General features: G+C 46.5%; 1 protein-coding gene across 4 annotated transcripts in view; it reads right to left on the bottom strand.

Annotated features, from left to right (window-relative positions):
- The window catches only part of LOC115200351 (methylcytosine dioxygenase TET3), a 63876-nt gene that overhangs the window by 7767 nt on the left and 35593 nt on the right, over nucleotides 1-20516 (bottom strand). For all 4 annotated transcript variants that reach the window (XM_029763344.1, XM_029763346.1, XM_029763347.1 and 1 more), the window contains 5 exons: nucleotides 8997-9087; nucleotides 4972-5065; nucleotides 1653-1861; nucleotides 566-716; nucleotides 287-376 (listed from right to left, as the gene is read on the bottom strand). In XM_029763344.1, coding sequence (XP_029619204.1) covers nucleotides 287-376; nucleotides 566-716; nucleotides 1653-1861; nucleotides 4972-5065; nucleotides 8997-9087 — 635 coding nt within the window. The remainder of the gene's footprint in view (nucleotides 1-286; nucleotides 377-565; nucleotides 717-1652; nucleotides 1862-4971; nucleotides 5066-8996; nucleotides 9088-20516) is intronic.

Below are 20516 nucleotides of genomic sequence, written 5' to 3'. Positions count from 1 at the left end.
ACAGACTATACATTCTGACACTGAGGGACACAGGGGGAAGAGGATGGTTAGCATGTCAAAGGACACCATGTTACACAGACTATACATTCTGACACTGAGGGACACAGGGGGAGGAGGATGCCATATCCAAGAGCAACCTGTTACTGCACACAACATATCAAAAACTCATAGCATCCTGCAGCTTGTGTCGTTTACTATTGGAGGAATAGTCCACTATTTAGAGGGCTCTGGCACTATAACTTATCAGCTGCAGCTAGGTGAAAGTGGGTGTGAAGGCAGGTGTTACCTGGTTATTGTATGCCTGTGGGGCCAGCTGCTTGTACAGGGGAGCCAACTCAGTGGCCAGATCCTGGAAGTTATCCCTGAGTTGATCCTCCTGACACAGACACACACAACAGGTCAGCATAACCACATCAGTAACAGTTTTATCTTGGTGTGGTGCTGTCAATAATATAGCAGTGCTGTGAAGGTGGTATCAGAGTTGTGTGTTCCAGGAGCCCGTTCTCCACAATTAAGGTGCCACCAACCTCCTGTGAGATAGACCATAGATCTCGTGTTCCCTTACCTCTTGGGGGTGGTCTCCTGCCAGTCTGAACTTGCGGGGTGTTTTGCTGCGGGCGTACTTGCAGCCGTTAAAGTACATGCTCCAGGAGCAGCCGAAGGAGAAGGAAGCTCCACAACTGTCAGGGTCCTTGCCTTGGCACGCACACGTACGACTGCAGGCAGGCAGGCCAGGGGCGACAGAGAGCACGAACACAGTCATCAGACACTGACACAGTCATCTTCATCATTCTGGAACAGATGCCTCAGTGCATTGAATATCAGTAAAAAAAAGGATAATGAAGTGATCTGCAGTCCAGAAGTAGAACTAGAATAACATATTAACTTATTATATTATTTCAATCTACAACAGCGATTATCATGCACAGATGTTTCGGCTGAAAGCCTCCCTCAGTGTGCCATCTAAATGGCAACGCACTGCTCTGTATAGCCTCCTCAAGTTTAATGCTAATTTAACAGAAGAACATGAGCATATTCAGATAAGTGCTGTCCCTTATTCAGATGAGCCATGGGTCTGTGCTGTCCCTTATTCAGATGAGCCATGGGTCTGTGCTGTCCCTTATTCAGATGAGCCATGGGTCTGTGCTGTCCCTTATTCAGATGAGCCATGGGTCTGTGCTGTCCCTTATTCAGATGAGCCATGGGTCTGTGCTGTCACTTATTCAGATGAGCCATGGGTCTGTGCTATCCCTTATTCAGATGAGCCATGGGTCTGTGCTGTCCCTTATTCAGATGAGCCATGGGTCTGTGCTGTCCCTTATTCAGATGAGTCATGGGTCTGTGCTGTCCCTTATTCAGATGAGCCATGGGTCTGTGCTGTCACTTATTCAGATGAGCCATGGGTCTGTGCTGTCACTTATTCAGATGAGTCATGGGTCTGTGCTGTCCCTTATTCAGATGAGCCATGGGTCTGTGCTGTCACTTATTCAGATGAGCCATGGGTCTGTGCTGTCACTTATTCAGATGAGCCATGGGTCTGTGCTGTCACTTATTCAGATGAGCCATGGGTCTGTGCTGTCACTTATTCAGATGAGCCATGGGTCTGTGCTGTCACTTATTCAGATGAGCCATGGGTCTGTGCTGTCACTTACTCGTCGTTGAGTCCACAACGGCGGCTGGTGGGGTTGCCGAACTTGGTGATGGTGGCGGAGAGCTCTCGGTAGAGCTTGTCGCCTAGCGCCCGTGGCACGCCCTCCCACGCCATGATGAGGATGATGATGACAGCGTTGGGACAGTGGTGACCCGGCCGGGGACGCACCAGACACAGCAACTTCTCTGTCTCACTGCCCCGACGAATCACCTGAGATGAGGAGAGGGGGAAAGAGAGAAAGGGTGAGAAAGAGAGAGAGAGAAAGATCGACACCTGTCTTGTCTTCCCCCAGCTCCCTCCCACCTTGTGTCTATATTGTCACTAACAACCTGTCTTCTCCTCTACTCTCTCCATAGTGTCTGTTTTGAATCCATAACGCCATTAGCAGGGTGTCAGAGGGAGTGACAGAGGTGGAGAACCCCAACTGGGAGGGAGAGGGACCAGGGAGACCCTGCTGCTTTACTGTCTGTGGTTGAGACTGTGGTGCTGTGGTGTCTGAGGGGGTCATACTGTGGTGTCTGTGGGGGTGATACTGTGGTGTCTGAGGGGGTGGTACTGTGGTGTCTGGGGGGTTGAGGCTGTGGTGTCTGAGGGGGTGATACGGTGGTGTCTGTGGGGGTGATACTGTGGTGTCTGTGGGGGTGAGGTTGTGGTGTCTGTGGGGTTGAGGCTATGGTGTCTGAGGGGGTGATACAGCGGTGTCTGAGGGGGTGATACTGCGGTGTCTGAGGGGGTGATACTGCGGTGTCTGAGGGGGTGATACTGTGGTGTCTGAGGGGGTGGTACTGTGGTGTCTGAGGGGGTGGTACTGTGGTGTCTGAGGGGGTGGTACTGTGGTGTCTGAGGGGGTGGTACTGTGGTGTCTGAGGGGTCATACTGTGGTGTCTGTGGGGGTGATACTGTGGTGTCTGAGGGGGTGGTACTGTGGTGTCTGGGGGGTTGAGGCTGTGGTGTCTGAGGGGGTGATACGGTGGTGTCTGAGGGGGTGATACTGTGGTGTCTGAGGGGGTGATACGGTGGTGTCTGTGGGGGTGATACTGTGGTGTCTGACGGGGTGATACTGTGGTGTCTGAGGGGGTGGTACTGTGGGGGTGATCCTGTGGTGTCTGAGGGGGTGATACTGTGGTGTCTGAGGGGGTGATACTGTGGTGTCTGAGGGGGTGATACTGTGGGGGTGATACTGTTGTGTCTGAGGGGGTGATACTGTGGTGTCTGACGGGGTGATACTGTGGGGGTGATCCTGTGGTGTCTGAGGGGGTGATACTGTGGTGTCTGAGGGGGTGATACTGTGGTGTCTGAGGGGGGATACTGTGGTGTCTGAGGGGGGGGGATACTGTGGTGTCTGAGGGGGTGATACTGTGGTGTCTGAGGGGGTGATACTGTGGTGTCTGAGGGGGTGGTACTGTGGTGTCTGAGGGGGTGGTACTGTGGTGTCTGAGGGGGTGATACTGTGGTGTCTGAGGGGGTGATACTGTGGTGTCTGAGGGGGTGATACTGTGGGTGTGATACTGTGGCGTCTGTGGGGGTGATGCTGTGGTGCCTGTGGGGGTGATACTGTGGTGTCTGTGGGGTTGAGGCTGTGGTGTCTGAGGGGGTGATACTGTGGTGTCTGTGTGGGTTATACTGTGGTGGCTGTGGGGGTGTTACAGTGGTGGCTGTGGGGGTGGTACTGTGGTGTCTGAGGGGGTGATACTGTGGCGTCTGTGGGGGTGATACTGTGGTGTCTGTGGGGTGTTATTGTGGTGTCTGTGGGGGTGAGGCTGTGGTGTCTGAGGGGGTGATAGTGTGGTGTCTGTGGGGGTGATACTGTGGTGTCTGTGGGGGTGAGGTTGTGGTGTCTGTGGGGTGATGCTGTGGTGTCTGTGGGGGTGAGAATGTGGTGTCTGTGGGGGTGAGGCTGTGGTGTCTGTGGGGGTGAGGCTGTGGTGTCTGTGGGGGTGAGGTTGTGGTGTCTGTGGGGGTGAGGCTGTGGTGTCTGTGGGGGTGATACTGTGGTGTCTGTGGGGGTGATACTGTGGTGTCTGAGGGGGTGGTACTGTGGTGTCTGTGGGGTTGAGGCTGTGGTGTCTGGGGGGTTGAGGCTGTGGTGTCTGAGGGGGTGATACGGTGGTGTCTGAGGGGGTGATACTGTGGTGTCTGAGGGGGTGATACGGTGATGTCTGTGGGGGTGATCCTGTGGTGTCTGAGGGGGTGATCCTGTGGTGTCTGAGGGGGGGATACTGTGGTGTCTGAGGGGGGGATACTGTGGTGTCTGAGGGGGTGATACTGTGGTGTCTGAGGGGGTGATACTGTGGTGTCTGAGGGGGTGGTACTGTGGTGTCTGAGGGGGTGGTACTGTGGTGTCTGAGGGGGTGGTACTGTGGTGTCTGAGGGGGTGATACTGTGGTGTCTGAGGGGGTGATACTGTGGTGTCTGAGTGGGTGATACTGTGGGTGTGATACTGTGGCGTCTGTGGGGGTGATGCTGTGGTGCCTGTGGGGGTGGTACTGTGGTGTCTGAGGGGGTGATACTGTGGCGTCTGTGGGGGTGATACTGTGGTGTCTGTGGGGTGTTATTGTGGTGTCTGTGGGGGTGAGGCTGTGGTGTCTGAGGGGGTGATACTGTGGTGTCTGTGGGGGTGATACTGTGGTGTCTGTGGGGGTGAGGTTGTGGTGTCTGTGGGGTGATGCTGTGGTGTCTGTGGGGGTGAGAATGTGGTGTCTGTGGGGGTGAGGCTGTGGTGTCTGTGGGGGTGAGGCTGTGGTGTCTGTGGGGGTGAGGTTGTGGTGTCTGTGGGGGTGAGGTTTTGGTGTCTGTGGGGGTGAGGCTGTGGTGTCTGTGGGGGTGATACTGTGGTGTCTGTGGGGGTGAGGCTGTGGTGTCTGTGGGGGTGAGGTTGTGGTGTCTGTGGGGGTGAGGCTGGGGTGAGTCTGTGGTGCCATCTACTCTACTCTTATTCATTTTCGCATGTTTTTTTTACCTCATGGCTCTTAGTATATAGAAGAGAAAATCTTTTCTAGTCTGGTGCAGTGTCTGTTGGTTTTAAAATGCACAGACAATAAAGGTGTAACAAGTCTAATGAAACATTGTGTGATGATATGAAATAGTTTTTGGTTGCCTACACTAGTGTTTAATGTTAGCCCGACGAGGGCCAGTCTGTTTGTGCTAACATGCCAACCATTTACACTCATTTTCATGTTTGGCTTGACAATGACAACAATGGAGTTGGCAAGAGCCCAAACAGATTTGGGACCAGGCTAGTGTTGTGTAGGGTGGTTAGGCTTGGTTTGTTCTGTGAAAGGTATAGGTTCAGTTTGTTATGTATGGCTACTTGTACTCACCCACTTGGCGATGGGACATCCCTGAGAGCTCTTGCCTTCTCGGCCGGTATAGACCACCTTCTCAATACGGATAGCATCTCCCTTCTCTCCATACCTGCACAGAGAGACAGACAGCACAGTGTGAGTGTCTTACCGAACACTACAGTTTAACTGTATCGTATAGTGTTCATTATAAACTGGGTGGTTTGAGCCCTGAATGCTGATTGGCTGACCGCCATGGTATATCAGACCGTATATCACGGGTATGACAAAACATTTATTTTTACTGCTCTAATTACATTGGTAACCAGTTTAGAATAGCATAAAGGCACCTCGAGGTTTTGTGGTATATGGCCAATATACCACAGCTAAATCAAATGAAACTTTATTTGTCACATGCGCCGAATACAACAAGTGTAGTCTTTACTGTGAAATGCTTACTTACAAGCCCTTAACCAACAGTGCTGTTCAAGAAGAGTTAAGAAATATTTACCAAGTAGACAAAAATAAAAAGTAATAATAAAAAGTGACACAATAAGAATAACGAAGCTATATACAGGGGACACCGGTACCAAGTTAGTGTGTGAGGGTACAGGTTAGTTGAGGTAATTTGTACATGTAGGTGGGGTGAAGTGACTATGCATAGATAATAATTGTTCAGAACAGCCCTTAGCCGTGGTATATTGGCCATATAACACACCCCTGGTGCCTTATTGCTTAATTATAAAACTTTCACATCGTGCCTAAAAACACCCCTTAGCAGTGGTATATTCACAATATATCACACCACCTCTGGCCTTATTGCTTAATAAGCAAGTAGCCTATGTGCTTCTGCAAGACCATAATGTAAGCCTTTGGTCTCCATGAGAGTTGGACGTGTCTTGTCAAACAAAGACACCACAAGCTGGCTGACCCTGGCTGGCCAAGAGGAGTGTTCACAGGGCACCGTTGATATTCACAGAGGCATGACAGTAGCAGCCAAAGCCCAACATAATCAGACCTAAATCTGACCCTAACCATAACCCTTACTCCGAGCTGACAAAATCTGTCGTTCTGTTCCTGAGCAAGGCAGTTAACCCACTGTTCCACGGCCCCCCGCACCTCTGATTCAGAGGGGTTGGGTGGAAGACACATTTCAGTTGAATGCATTCAGTTGTACAACTGAATAGGTATCCCCCTTTCCCCTTCCCTTCAAACCTTTTAGGGTCACAGAGTGTTTCTTTGTAGTCTTAAACAAATCTACTTAGAAACAAAAGTATACACCTCACACACATTGTTATGGGCTTAAAAAAGAAGACACCTGTACCATGTCAAATATAACATATTACATTTTGAGTTTGCATCCCAATATTACATCACAGAAGACTGAAATATAACAAAATCGTTTGACATTTTGTTTAAATATTGTTTAGTAATTTTGAAATTATGAAAAATATTAATAACATTCCACCCATGAGGCCACTAGAGGGCGATTTGGTCATTTGACTGCAGGAAAGGGCTACTCCTAACCCCTACAGTAACCCTAGCAAGTGGTTGCATTTCAACAGAGTTTGTTGATATACTATCTGCTATCTAGAACCTAAGAGTGTGAGCATCTGTAGATTATATATAGGGGACTATCCAAATAAAGTGTAACCACACAAATGTGTGTTTGCTTGGTGTGTGTATGTGCCTGATTACGTTCTGGCGTGTGTCTCTCTCTCTCTACACAATGTGCAGGGGGCTGGGTTAACTACCAGCATTACTCAGATGTTCGCCCACAGCTCACCCTTTCCTCCCTGTGTATCATACATGTCATGTTGATAACGTCACCCCTGAGCGGGTCTACTATGATGGGACACATGTGGCTCTGTCCTGAATGGGAACTCATTCACCAATCACCAGCCAGTCGGAAGGAGTGGGCTCGGCCTCTATGGGGTGGGCCAATGGGGTCAGAGGTGGGTTCAGGGGTCGGGAGAAAACTATCGAGGGCTTTAGTTCTTAAGTCACCTCTCAAATACAAACAAAGAGAGATCTTCCCCTCTTCTCCTCACCCATCCCCCGCATCTGCTACCCTGCCCTCTCTCAGGATAGTGATGAGTCACTGGTCTATGGAAATAATCCTCTGTTACTATAATGGCCAGCCACTCTCGACCCCGGTCCCCTATACAACAATGTATGGGACACGCACTAAGCAGCCCTCCCCCCCATGTTTAGTCAGCAAAAACACTGATCCCAAGACATTCCAGCTGCCAATGAACTATTCCTGTTTTGTCAGTTGAGATTTTAGGGTACTGAATTGGTAAATGTGATTAAGTAGCTACTGTATGTAATGTTTCCATTCACTAGTTTCACGTTACAATACTCCTAAGAGAAAACCTAAAACCGAGTTTATCTATTTCCTAATGCAAATGTATCCCTGTTTGACTCTCTCTCAATTTCTCCCCTCTTCTTTCTCTCATCGCTCTCTACCTCTCTCCGTCTGTTCCTCTCCTCTGTCTTTTCCTCTCATCCCTTTATCTCATCTCTGCCTCTCCTCTGATTTCGCATTTCACTCATTTAGCAGACACTCTTATCCAGAGTGATTTAAGGAGCAATTAGGGTTATGTGCCTTGCTCAAGGGCACATAGACAGATTTTTCACCTAGTTGGATCTGGGATTCAAACCAGTGACCTTTCGGTTACTGGCCCAACACTTTAAACCGCTAGGCTACCTGCTGCCTCTCTCTCCTCATCTCCTCTCCTCTCCTCTCCTCTCACTGTGCCTATCCCTCTGTTCTGTCTAATCTGTTGATGCTGATAGTTCCTGTTCCTCCTATTGGATTCTGGGTCAGGGATTCCCTGGGGACAGGATCAGAGGAGTGGGGAGGGGAGAAGGGGATGGAGAAAAGGGAGAGGGGGATATACAGCAGCACTGGGGGAGAGGGAGAGAAATAAAGAGAGAGAAGGGGAGGCAGGGAGAGAGGGAGGGAGAGGGAGAGAGATAGTGATGCTAGCTCAAAGCTGTGGGAGGGTTGGATGCCAAGACAGCAGGCCAAAGCCAGCAGCTCTGGATAACCTCCTGTTCACAGGCAGAGGTGATAAGAGAGGGAGAGGAGAGAGAGGGAGAAAGAAAGGGATGGAGAGAGAGGAAGAGAAGGACAGAAAAGGAGAGATGGAGAGGAGAGGGAGAGATGGAGAGGGAAAGGGAGAGAACAGCTAACTCTGCTCCAGGAAAATCAGGAGGCTGCCATCAAGAGTTGTGTGGCTATAATCTAGGGGGCTAAAATCCCTGAACAAGCACACTACAACAGTATTCTGTAGTGTTTCCTCCACCCATCTATTCCCTAATATTTCCCCCCAGGTTAAGGCTATTTCAGTCCTTGCTCCTTTGCACTGTCTTATCTAGAGGGAAATACACTACATATACAAAAAAGTATGTGGACCCAGCACACAGCTATGCAATAAAACATTGTCAAAAGAATGGCCTTACTGAAGAGCTCAGTGACTTTCAACGTGGCACCACCTGGGTCAACTGTAAGTGCTGTTACTTTGAAGTGGAAACGTCTTGGAGCAACAAAGGCTCAGCCGCGAAGTGGTAGGCTGCACAAGCTCACAGAACAGGACCACTGAGTGCAGAAGCGCGTAAAAATTGTCTGTCCTAGTTGCAACACTTACTACCGAGTTCCAAACTGCCTCTGGAAGCAATGTCAGCACAAGAACTGTTCGTTGGGAGTTTCATGAAATTGGTTTCTATGGCCGAGCAGTCACACACAAGCCTAAGATCACCAATGCACAATGCCAAGCGTCGGCTGGAGTGGTGAAAAGCTCGCCGCCAACGGTCTCTGGAGCAGTGGAAACGCGTTCTCTGGAGTGATGAATTACGCTTCACCATCTGGCAGTCCGATGGACGAATCTGGGTTTGACGGATGCCAGGAGAAAGCTACCTGCCCCAATGCATAGTGTCAACTGTAAAGTTTGGTGGAGGAGGAATAATGGTCTGGGGCTGTTTTTCATGGTTCGGGCTAGGCCCCTTAGTTCCAGTGAAGGGAAATCTTCGCTACAGCAAGTCTGCTCCAGAAGTCTCACCTGGTCTCCATCAGCTCTCGTATGGAGGCCACAGTGGGCCCGGAGCCCAGGTGATTGTAGTACGGACCCTCATCCTTCTCCAGGACTTGCTCTGGGAAGAGGAGAGAGAGAAAATTACAAAGAGTTCACAATGCAATATATATAGATTAGTGCAGGGCTGTTCTGTGACATTGAAGGTATGAGAAGTAGTAGTGATTGCTTATTCATATCTAACAGGCCATGGAAACCAAGAGGGACCATAGATAGGTGTGACTGAAGATAGATGTAAAGCCACACACACTTCCTCTAACCTGAAACGGACTATGTTATGACTGGGGGATAGTCGGGGTGGGGGCACTACATTAGAACCAAGGCTGTTTGAGGGAGTGAATGAATCAGTGTGTGTGTGTGTGTGTGTGTGTGTGTGTGTGTGTGTGTGTGTGTGTGTGTGTGTGTGTGTGTGTGTGTGTGTGTACATGTACGTGTTTAACTCTTCTTGTGGAGACCAGAAGTCCCCACAAGAATAGTAAACAAACAAACATTTGACCAACTGAGGACATTTTGTTTGTCCCCACAAGGTCAAATGCGATTTCTAGTGGGTTTAGGGTTAAGGTTAGAATTAGGTTTAGGGTTAGGTGCTAGGGTTAGTTTTAGGATTAGGGTTAGGAGCTAGGGTTAAGGTTAGGTTTTGGGTTAAGGTTAGGGTTAAGGTTAGGGTAAAGGTAAGAGTACAGGTTAGGATTAGAGTTAGGTTTAGAGTTAAGGGTTAGGGAAAATAAGATTTTGAATGGGACTTAATTGTGTGTCCCCACAAGGGTAGCTGTAATATATTGTGTGTATGTGTGTGTGTGTGTAAACAGGGAGGCTAGAGGATGAGTGTGTGTGTGTGTATCTGGTTGAGAGGCAATGAGATCACATTCTAGTGACACAGTGCAGGGAGGAACCAAGCAAGGCGTGGTAAGAAGTAGGCAGGAAATGCTACATAGGACTACTAGCCTAAAATAGAACTGTGTGTGTGAAAATTGTTGTGTGCGAGGCAGAAATGGTTCCATTTTTGTAAGCAGCAGAGTGGAGGGAAGTGTAAAAGTATACTTGCTTCTCTGAGAGAGTAGGAGAGAGATTTGTTTAAAAAAGTATAATAAACCAATTTAATATACACCATCACAATAAATCCATGATTTATTTTAGTCAGGTCTAAAGAAACATTATGATATGAAGAAAATGTATTTCAGGAGAACAGAATATCAGTTGGCCTACTGTATGTTAGTTATCTGGCTATGCTCCATGCCATAGGCTGTAGGCTTGTTCATTTAGCTGACAAGATATGCTTATAAGTCCGCGCCATCATTTTTCTTTTATATGATTTTATAGTAAGAAGAATATAATTGAACTTCGCTGAATAAAATAGAAAGGATATTTTTCCCATTACGGAGCGAGTGCACATATGAAGTGGCTATGTTGAGTGTAAAAGTGATCATTTGAAACAGATCCTATAGGGTACGTTAGATTTAGAATTATTTGGCAACTTTAGTTGTTAATGATACAAACCTTAGAATGTCTTAGAAATCAGAACATATAGTATTTAGGCTGCATGATGTGACTATAGGCTATTGATGTTTTGATAAAGTAGCAAAAAAAGGTTGAGCTCTGTTCCATGACTCAGGCTGCACAGCTGTTCTCTCAAGTATTCATATTTTCAACCATGAGACTGTTTGCAATTTAATCTGGTGTTTACTAATATGTCAAATTAGTTTTGGATTCTAATTGGCCAAAACGGGCAGGAACAGGAGCAGGGGAAAAAAGACAAAGCATATTTTGAAAGTATTCAGACCCCTTGACTTTTTCCACATTTTGTTACATTCTATAATGTATGAATAAAAAAAATGTCTCATCAATCTACACACAATACCCCATAATGACAAAGCTAAAACAGGTTTTGAGAAATGTTTGCAAATGTATATAAAAAAAATTTGAAATACCTTATTTACATAAGTATTCAGACCCTTTGCTATGAGACTCAAAATTGAGCTCAGGTGCATCCCGTTTCCAGTGATCATCCTTGAGCTGTTTCTACAACTTGATTGGAGTCCACCTGTGGTAAATTCAATTGATTGGACATGATTTGGAAAGGCACACACCAGTCTGTATAACATCCCACAGTTGACAGTGCATGTCAGAGCAAAAACCAAGCCAGGAGGTTGAAGGAATTGTCCGGAAAGCTCCAGAGACGAGGCACGGATCTGGGGAAAGGTACCAAAAAATGTCTGCAGCATTGAAGGTCCCCAAGAACACAGTGGTTTCCATCATTCTTAAATGGAAGAAGTTTTGAACCACCAAGACTCTTCCTAGAGCTGGCGGTCCAGCAAAACTGAGCAATCGGGGGAGAAGGGCCTTTTTTCAGGGAGCTGACCAAGAACCCAATGGTCACTCTGACAGAGCTCCAGAGTTCGTCTGTGGTGATGGAAGAACCTTCCAGAAGGACAACCATCTCTGGAGCACTCCACCAATCAGGACTTTATGGTAGATAGGCCAGACGGAAGCCACTCCTCAGTAAAAAGGCACGTGACAGCCCACTTGGAGCTTGCCAAAAGGTACCTAAAAGACTCTCAGACCATAAGAAACAAGATTCTCTGGTCTGATGAAACCAAGATTTAACTCCTTGGCCTGAATGCCAAGCATCACGTCTGGAGGAAACCTGGCACCATCCCTACGGTGAGGCATGGTGGTGGCAGCATCATGTTGTGGGGATGTTTTTCAGCGGGTAGTGACTGGGAGACTAGTCAGGATCGAGGGAAAGATGAACGGAGCAAAGCACAGAGAGATCCTGCTCCAGAGCACTCAGGACCCCAGACTGGGGCGACAACCTTAAGCACACAGCCAAGACAACGCAGGAGTGGTTTCAGGACAAGTCTCTGAATGTCCTTGAGTGGCCCAGCCAGAGCCCGGACTTGAACGCGATCAAACATATCTGGAGAGACCTGAAAATAGCTGTTCAGCGACGCTCCCCATCCAACCTGACAGAGCTTGAGAGGTTCTGCAGAGAAGAATGGGAGAAACTCCCCAAATACAGGTGTGCCAAGCTTGTAGCGTCATACCCAAGAAGACTCGAGGCTGTAATCGCTGCCAAAAATGCTTCAACAAACTACTGAGTATAGGGTCTGAATACTTCTGTAAATGTGATATTTCCGGGGGGTTTTGTGGATACATTTGCAAAAAAATCGAACAACCCGTTTTTACTTTGTCATTATGGTGTATCGTGTGTAGATTGGTGAGGAAGAAAAACGATTGAATCAATTTTAGAAGAAGGCTGTAAAGTAATAAAATGTGGAAAAAGTCAAGGGGCCCGAATGCACTGTATCATCTGTATTCGCTATTTCAGGGCATGGAGGCCGCAAGCTTTTCCGCCAATCTGTTTTGTAGGCTACTTTGGTTTTATAGCGGAGCATGTGCTTAGTAGTTAAGCATTAAATATAAGAAAATGTATTTCACACCATACATCAACCACTATTTGAGGAGCATGCTCTCGCTGCCCGATGGGATATTCCGGTCAAACTCTGTATGCCATGGGCTCTCCGACCCTGTACACATGCTTAATTTTAGAAACCATGTGAAATCTGTTCGGGAAAAACACAACAAAACATACACTACATGACCAAAGGTTTGTGGACATCAGCTCATCGAACATCTTATTTCAAAATCATGCGCATTAATATGGAGTTGTTCCCCCCTTTGCTGCTACAACAGCCTCCACTCTTCTGGGAAGGCTTTCCACTAGATGTTGGAACATTGCTGCGGGGACTTGCTTCCATTCAGCCACAAGAGCATTAGTGAGGTCGGGCACTGATGTTGGGCGATTAGGCCTGGCTCGCAGTCAGCGTTCCAATTCATCCCAAAGGTGTTTGATCGGTTTGAGGAGATCAGGGCTCTGTGCAGGCTAGTCAAGTTCTTCCACACCTTTCGACAAATAATTTCTGTATGGACCTCACTTTGTGCACTGGGGCGTTGTCATGCTGGAACCGGAAAGGGTCTTTCCCAAACTTTTGCCACAAAGTTAGAAGCACAAAATCGTCTATAATGTCATTGTATGCTGTAGCGTTAAGATTTCCCTTCACTGGAACTAAGGGGCCTAGCCTGAACCACGGAAAACAGCCCCAGGCCATTATTCCTCCTTCACCAAACTTTACAGTTGGCACTATGCATTGGGGCAGGTAGCGTTCTCCTGGTATCCGCCAAGCCCAGATTTGTCCGTTGGACTGCCAGATGGTGAAGCGTGATTCATCACTCTAGAGAACGTGTTTCCACTGCTCCAGAGTCCAATGGCGGTGAGCTTTACACCACTCCAGATGAAGCTTGGCATTGCACATGGTGATCTTAGGCTTGTGTATGGCTGCTCGGCCATGGAAACCCATTTCATTAAGCTCCCAACTAACAGTTCTTGTGCTGACATTGCTTCCAGAGGCAATTTGGAACTCGGTAGTGAGTGTTGGAACTGGTCTACCACTTCGTGGCTGAGCCGTTGTTGCTCCTAGACGTTTCCACTTCACAATAACAGCAATTACAGTTGACCAGGGGAGCTCTAGCCGGGCAGAAATTTGGCAAACTGACATGTTGGAAAGGTGGCATCCTATGACGGTGAAACATTGCAAGTCACTGACCTCTTCAGTAAGGCCATTCTACTGCCAATGTTTGTCTATGGAGATTGCAAGCTGTGTGCTAAATTTTACACACCTATCAGCAACGGGTGTGCCTGAAAAAGCCAAATCCACAAATTTGAAGGGGTATCCACAAACTTTTGTATGGTATATTTACAACAGTTTAGTGTATTTAGTGTAGTTTAGTGTATTTCACTAAACTGTTGACAGCCCATCTGCGCGCTTGAGAAAGGAATAAAGGAGATCGAGAAGGAGATGGAAACTCATGGTGGTGAGATATTCTTTATCGCTAAAGGTAATCTGTCACCCATTTCATTATGAAAATATAAACAATTCCCTATTATTAGGCTACAACAGCATCGCCTAAGGCTATACGTTCTCTCCCAAACTCATGGATAGACATTTTGGAGCGTAGCATAAGCTAACCAGTCCATCCAGTATGCATAATAATACAGTCCACACTCAAAATTGTTTAATTTTGGAGTATAGGCTAGACCAAATATGTACCAAAGACATGTTAAATATGTTAAGTTTGATGTTTTTCTGCCATGCGTAATATGTGATAGGCTATGTATTGTATTACGGCACAATCATCATTTTAATTCAGATTTTTGGGGGGGAGCTTTGGCTCATAAACATGATATGCATAAGCTCTAATATGCATATGGATGTTTTGAATGAATCATCACATCAGAAAACGCTGTCCATTTCGTTGTGTTAGGCTTTGAAATAACATCCACAACAATCAGGTTTTACACTGTTTCAAACTGCTGTTGAACTTCTTTCTTTAAATTGATCATCACCGTGAGGTGTGTTTTAAAGTAAGATAGGCCTACTGTTTTGATGGTACGCTTTTGATGTGATATTCAATAGCATTTGCACTGATGTCAGTGGTTAGATGGACAATAGAGCCCTGAGTACCAGGCCATTAGGACCTGATGGTCATTAGCAAGTTGGGTTCTACCAAAGCATGTCCAGAGTGCATAAAAGGAGATTACCATGACTCAACGGTCACGCAGAATTTGACTCATGATTGCCGGAGTGGTGGTAATACGGTCAACAGCCCCAGTCAGGTTACACATGGGGTGTTTCAGTGTGGTGTTGTCAGGGGAGTGTGTAGGCTTCACTATGGAGACCCGATGTCTGGCGCCCTTGGCTTTTGGTAACAGCCTTACAGCACAGCAAGTGTTCCCTGCATCTCTCCCTAAAGGGCTTTATTGGCATGGGAAATATATGTTTACATTGACAAAGCAAATGAAATAGATAATAAACAAAAGTGAAATTAACAATTACAAATGTACAGTAAACATTACTATATTCACAAAAGTTCCAAAGGAATAGAGACATTTCAAATGCCATATTATAGGTATGTACAGTGTTGTAATGATGTGCTAATAGTTAAAGTACAAAAGGGAAAATAAATAAACGTAAATATGGGTTGTATTTATAATGGTGTTTGTTCTTCACTGGTTGCCCTTTTCTTGCTGCTGTGATAGCACATCGTGTACTCTCATGAGTGTCATGTTCTGGTCCAGTTCTGACATTTAGGTCGCCACAGACTAGTACATGTCCCTGAGCCTGGAAATGGTTGATCTCCCCCTCTATAATGGAGAAGCTGTCTTCATTAAAGTCTGGGGATTCTATTGAGGGGATATAGGTAGCACACAAGGACATTTTTCTCTGTTGACATCATTTCCTTATTCATTTCCAGCCAGATGTGAAATGTTCCTGTTATGACTAATTTAATAGAGTGAGTTAGGTCTGCTCTATACCAAATTAGCATACCCTTTGAGTCTATTCCCTGTTTCACACCTGGTCGCTTGGTGGATGGGACTACCAGCTCTCTGTAACCTAGAGGGCAACCAGTTGGTCCGTCTCCTCTATACTATGTTTCTTGTAGGATGATAATGTCTGTATTTCCAATTTCTTTGGTGAAGTCTGGGTTCCTGCTCTTTAGACCAAAGGCAGATGACCTTAGACCTTATTTATTCCAGGATGAGATGGAGAAAGTTTTGTGTTCCATAGTGTCTAGTGTTGTTTTCGTGTGGTTTAGGCTGGGACCATTACAGTAGGTGTGAGCAGAGCATGTTGAGCATCTGCTACATACCTCTTAGGTCACGGGATGGAGTTTGGGCGGGTGTACTAGTGGGGGTTGGGCCTGTTGCTCTGCTCACGGCCTGGGCATATGTGCGACTTTTATGTTGAGGTCCTTGCTGCAGGGGCGGGGGGCAGAAGGGGCATAAGACTGATCTGGGGGGCCTATATAGGGTGTTGCTAGGGTTTGTTTGGGGAGGGGTCAACTGGTTGGGGTGGGGATGTGGCTAGTGGTGCTGTGGTCTGGGTGTAGGTCCTCTTGGTGTGGATCCTGTTGGTGCAGATCCTCCAGGGGGATCACGCAGTTCTGGGAGAGTGTCTGGCTGGTCTGGGCGGGGTGTCCGTTTCTCTGTTGCTCCTATATGAGGTGCTGGGGCTGCGGTTGAGGGTGACATCCTTCAGGGTCCTGGCAAAGGTGGGGACTGCTGCCTTGTAGAGGTGGACCTGGCCATAAAGGCTGGTGGAGTGGTGGGTCAATTAAACATTTGGTTTTCAGGCACAGTCCCAGGAAATGATTGCATTCACCCGCTGTATAGTGGCAGAGTGAAATTATTTTTGTGGTAGCAGGGTGGAGATACAGTGAGGGAAAAAAGTATTTGATCCCCTGCTGATTTTGTACGTTTGCCCACTGACAAAGAAATGATCAGTCTATAATTTTAATGGTAGGGTTATTTGAACAGTGAGAGACAGAATAACAACAAAAAAATCCAGAAAAACGCATGTCAAAAATGTTAGAAATTGATTTGCATTTTAATGAGGGAAATAAGTATTTGACCCCTCTGCAAAACATGACTTAGTACTTGGTGGCAAAACCCTTGTTGGCAATCACAGAGGTCAGACTTTTCTTGTAGTTGGCCACCAGGTTTGCACACATCTCAGGAGGGATTTTGTCCCATTCCTCTTTGCAGATCTTCTCCAAGTCATTAAGGTTTCGAGGCTGACGTTTGGCAACTCGAACCTTCAGCTCCCTCCACAGATTTTCTATGGGATTAAGGTCTGGAGACTGGCTAGGCCACTCCAGGACCTTAATGTGCTTCTTCTTGAGCCACTCCTTTGTTGCCTTGGCTGTGTGTTTTGGGTCATTGTCATGCTGGAATACCCATCCACAACCCATTTTCAATGCCCTGGCTGAGGGAAGATTTGACGGTACATGGCCCCGTCCATCGTCCCTTTGATGCGGTGAAGTTGTCCTGTCCCCTTAGCAGAAAAACACCCCCAAAGTATAATGTTTCCACCTCCATGTTTGACGGTGGGGATGGTGTTCTTAGGGTCATAGGCAGCATTCCTCCTCCTCCAAACACGGCGAGTTGAGTTGATGCCAAAGAGCTCCATTTTGGTCTCATCTGACCACAACACTTTCACCCAGTTGTCCTCTGAATCACTCAGATGTTTATTGGCAAACTTCAGACGGGCATGTATATGTGCTTTCTTGAGCAGGGGGACTTTGCGGGCACTGCAGGATTTCAGTCCTTCACGGCGTAGTGTGTTACCAATTGTTTTCTTGGTGACTATGGTCCCAGCTGCCTTGAGATCATTGACAAGATCCTCCCGTGTAGTTCTGGGCTGATTCCTCACTGTTCTCATGATCATTGCAACTCCACGAGGTGAGATCTTGCATGGAGCCCCAGGCCAAGGGAGATTGACAGTTCTTTTGTATTTCTTCCATTTGCGAATAATCGCACCAAATGTTGTCACCTTCTCACCAAGCTGCTTGGCGATGGTCTTGTAGCCCATTCCAGCCTTGTGTAGGTCTACAATCTTGTCCCTGACATCCTTGGAGAGCTCTTTGGTCTTGGCCATGGTGGAGAGTTTGGAATCTGATTGATTGATTGCTTCTGTGGACAGGTGTCTTTTATACAGGTAATAAACTGAGATTAGGAGCACTCCCTTTAAGAGTGTATAAAAAACACCTGGGAGCCAGAAATCTTTCTGATTGAAAGGGGGTCAAATACTTATTTCCCTCATTAAAATGCAAATCATTTTATAAAATTTTTGACATGTGTTTTTCTGCATTTTTGTTGTTGTTATTCTGTCTCTAACTGTTCAAATAAACCTACCATTAAAATTATAGACTGATCATTACTTTGTCAGTGGGCAAACGTACAAAATCAGCAGGGGATCAAATACTTTTTTCCCTCACTGTAACCACTTATGCATTGGGGAAAATAGAAGAGGCTTTTTCAATCACTCCCTTGGGTGCTGTGGCCACACTTTCCTACTGAGCTCTCAGGTCATTTGTGCCTGTGTGTATTATAATGTGGCTGGGGGCACCTAGTCGGTCCTCTGACAGCAGCTCCAGGGGACGCCGGGTGTTCGGACACCAGAGTTTAGCCACTTGGTGTTTTGGAAAAAGTTTCCTCTCATCAACGTATTTCCCATTTGAGTCAATTAGGAGTACAATCTCTGTCTTTTGTGTGTCTTTTGGGTGTGGGGGTGTTGTCAGGAGAGCTATCCAGTGGGCTGACAGAGGGATGCCAGTTGGGGGAGTCTGCTGAGTTGGTGGATCCTTCCTTGTCTGTCCTGCTGTGGCGTTAAGGCAGTGGTCGAGGTCTAAAGTGGGCTGTTCTGTTGGCTTCTCTAGGGGGATGGCTAGCTCTCAGCTTTCTCACCTCCTCCTGCAGTGCTGCTAGCTGGGCTGTGTGTTCTGGGGGGATGCTCGTCTGGCGTGTGTGTCTGTGCTACCTAGACTGTGTGGACTAGCTCTCTGAGCTCCACCCTGTCTCCCTCCAGCTCTGTGAATTTATCCCTCTCAATGATGGAGGAGCAGTGCAGTTGTGGGACCTGGGTGTGTTCAGTGCTGGGGAGTGACTATCTTCGTCTGCAGGACAGTTTGAAGAGGTGTGATCAAACTCGCTCGGGGTGGGGGAGTCGTCACCAAGAGAACTTCTCATGCCATGCTCTCGCTTTGATTAATTCTGTCTCTAACTTCCTCTCTCTCTTCCCCACTGCGCTGAGCACACTAAACTGTTTAGAGAAACACTGGCTCTGCTTACCACTGCTGAACACTTACAAATGTTAAATTAACACACTATCAGACATTTAGACAACTGACACGGAACACTAGGAAACTTTGACAGTAGTGACTTACAGGACTACAATATATAAACATACACTGCTGTAGACTACATAAACTACTATCCAGGTCTACAGTATATCTACCACAGTACTTACTGTATATGTCAAGCTAGTCTCTGTATGTCAGAATCCGAGCAGTGGCCTAATTTTGACCAACGCACTAAATAGGAAATAGGGTGCCATTTGGGACGAAGTCAAAGAGACTGTATCCCACTCTGTCAGACATGTAGCCTAGACAGAGTGTCTGCTCTGTGCTGTCTGCCAGCCAGATCCACACAGCCACCCCACACAATGGACACAATGGCTGCCCTATTGTTACCGCTGTCTCTCTATGCACATTGCACTGTAGCTTACTGGAGAGTAGTGGCTCGGGACGCACATCCCGGCAACATACACACACCCACCCTGGCTGGCTAGCAACACACATTCTCAGACACACTCATTAGATGTCCAGCAAGAAGAGCTGGAGAAGAAGTGATTGGACCACCTGATGTACACCAAGCCTCTATACACCAAGAAAAAAGGGTTCCCACAGGAGAACCCTCTTAGGTTTCAGCTAGAACCCTTTTGAGTTCCATGTAGAACCCTCTGTTCAAAGGATTCTACATGGAACCGAATCGGGTTCTACCTGGAACCAAAAAGGGTTCTCCAAAGGGTTCTCCTATGGGGACAGCAGAATAGCCCTTTTTGGTTATAGAGAGTACCTTTTTTCTAAGAGTGTACATTGGCTGCTGTACAGCCTCAGCCTCTGCTGTACAGTATGTGAAATGTCTTCAATTAACACTAAATGTATGCGATCATAGGATACACTTCCACACTTCATCCCCTAGGTGGCAGCAACCGGGTCTAGGTGCTGAGCCAATGAACCCTCCAGAGTCTAAGCCCGGTCTAAGCCGGGGGAGGGTCTAAGCTAACATATGGAAATGTTTTAAGATGGTCATACATTTACATTTACATTTAAGTCATTTAGCAGATGCTCTTATCCAGAGCGACTTACAAATTGGTCATACCAAGGATCATTTAGCTATTTGATTTAACATTTTAAGATACCAAGGATCACATTGGCATTACTGCTATTAGCCAATAGAAACACATTGAATAACATATTCACTACAACAGGTAGTCTCAAAAAAATCTAAAGGAAGTTTATTCTGAAGTATTTTTTTTTTTACATGTAATTATCCCTTTATTTTAGGCACTGGCACTGTATACATAGGTGTGTCCAAACTAGTCAAAAGTTTGGACACCTACTCATTCCAGGGTTTTTCTTTATTTTTACTATTTTCTACATTGTAGAATAACAGTGAAGACATCAAAACTATGAAATAACATATGGAATCATGTAGTAACCACAAAAGTGTTAAACAAATCATGATATATTTTATATTTCACATTCTTCAAAGTAGCCATCCTTTGCCTTGATGACAGCTTTGCACACTCTTGGTATTCTCTCAACCAGCTTCATGTGGTAGTCACCTGGAATGCATTTCAATTAACAGGTGTGCCTTGTTAAGAGTTAGTTTGTGGAATTTCTTTCCTTCTTAATGCGTTTGAGCCAATCACTTGTGTGTGACAAGGTAGGGATGGTATACAGAAGCTATACAGCCCTATTTGGTAAAAGACCAAGTTCATATTATGGCAAGAACAGCTCAAATAAGCAAAGAGAAAGTTTGTTCATCAGAGTTACCAGCCTCAGAAATTGCAGCACAAATAAATGCTT

The sequence above is a fragment of the Salmo trutta genome, chromosome 9 (assembly GCF_901001165.1).
Source record: "Salmo trutta chromosome 9, fSalTru1.1, whole genome shotgun sequence".
Classification (NCBI taxonomy): Eukaryota; Metazoa; Chordata; class Actinopteri; order Salmoniformes; family Salmonidae; genus Salmo; species Salmo trutta.
Note: the sequence above shows the minus strand (reverse complement) of the source record. Positions and strands in the feature narration are given on the sequence as shown.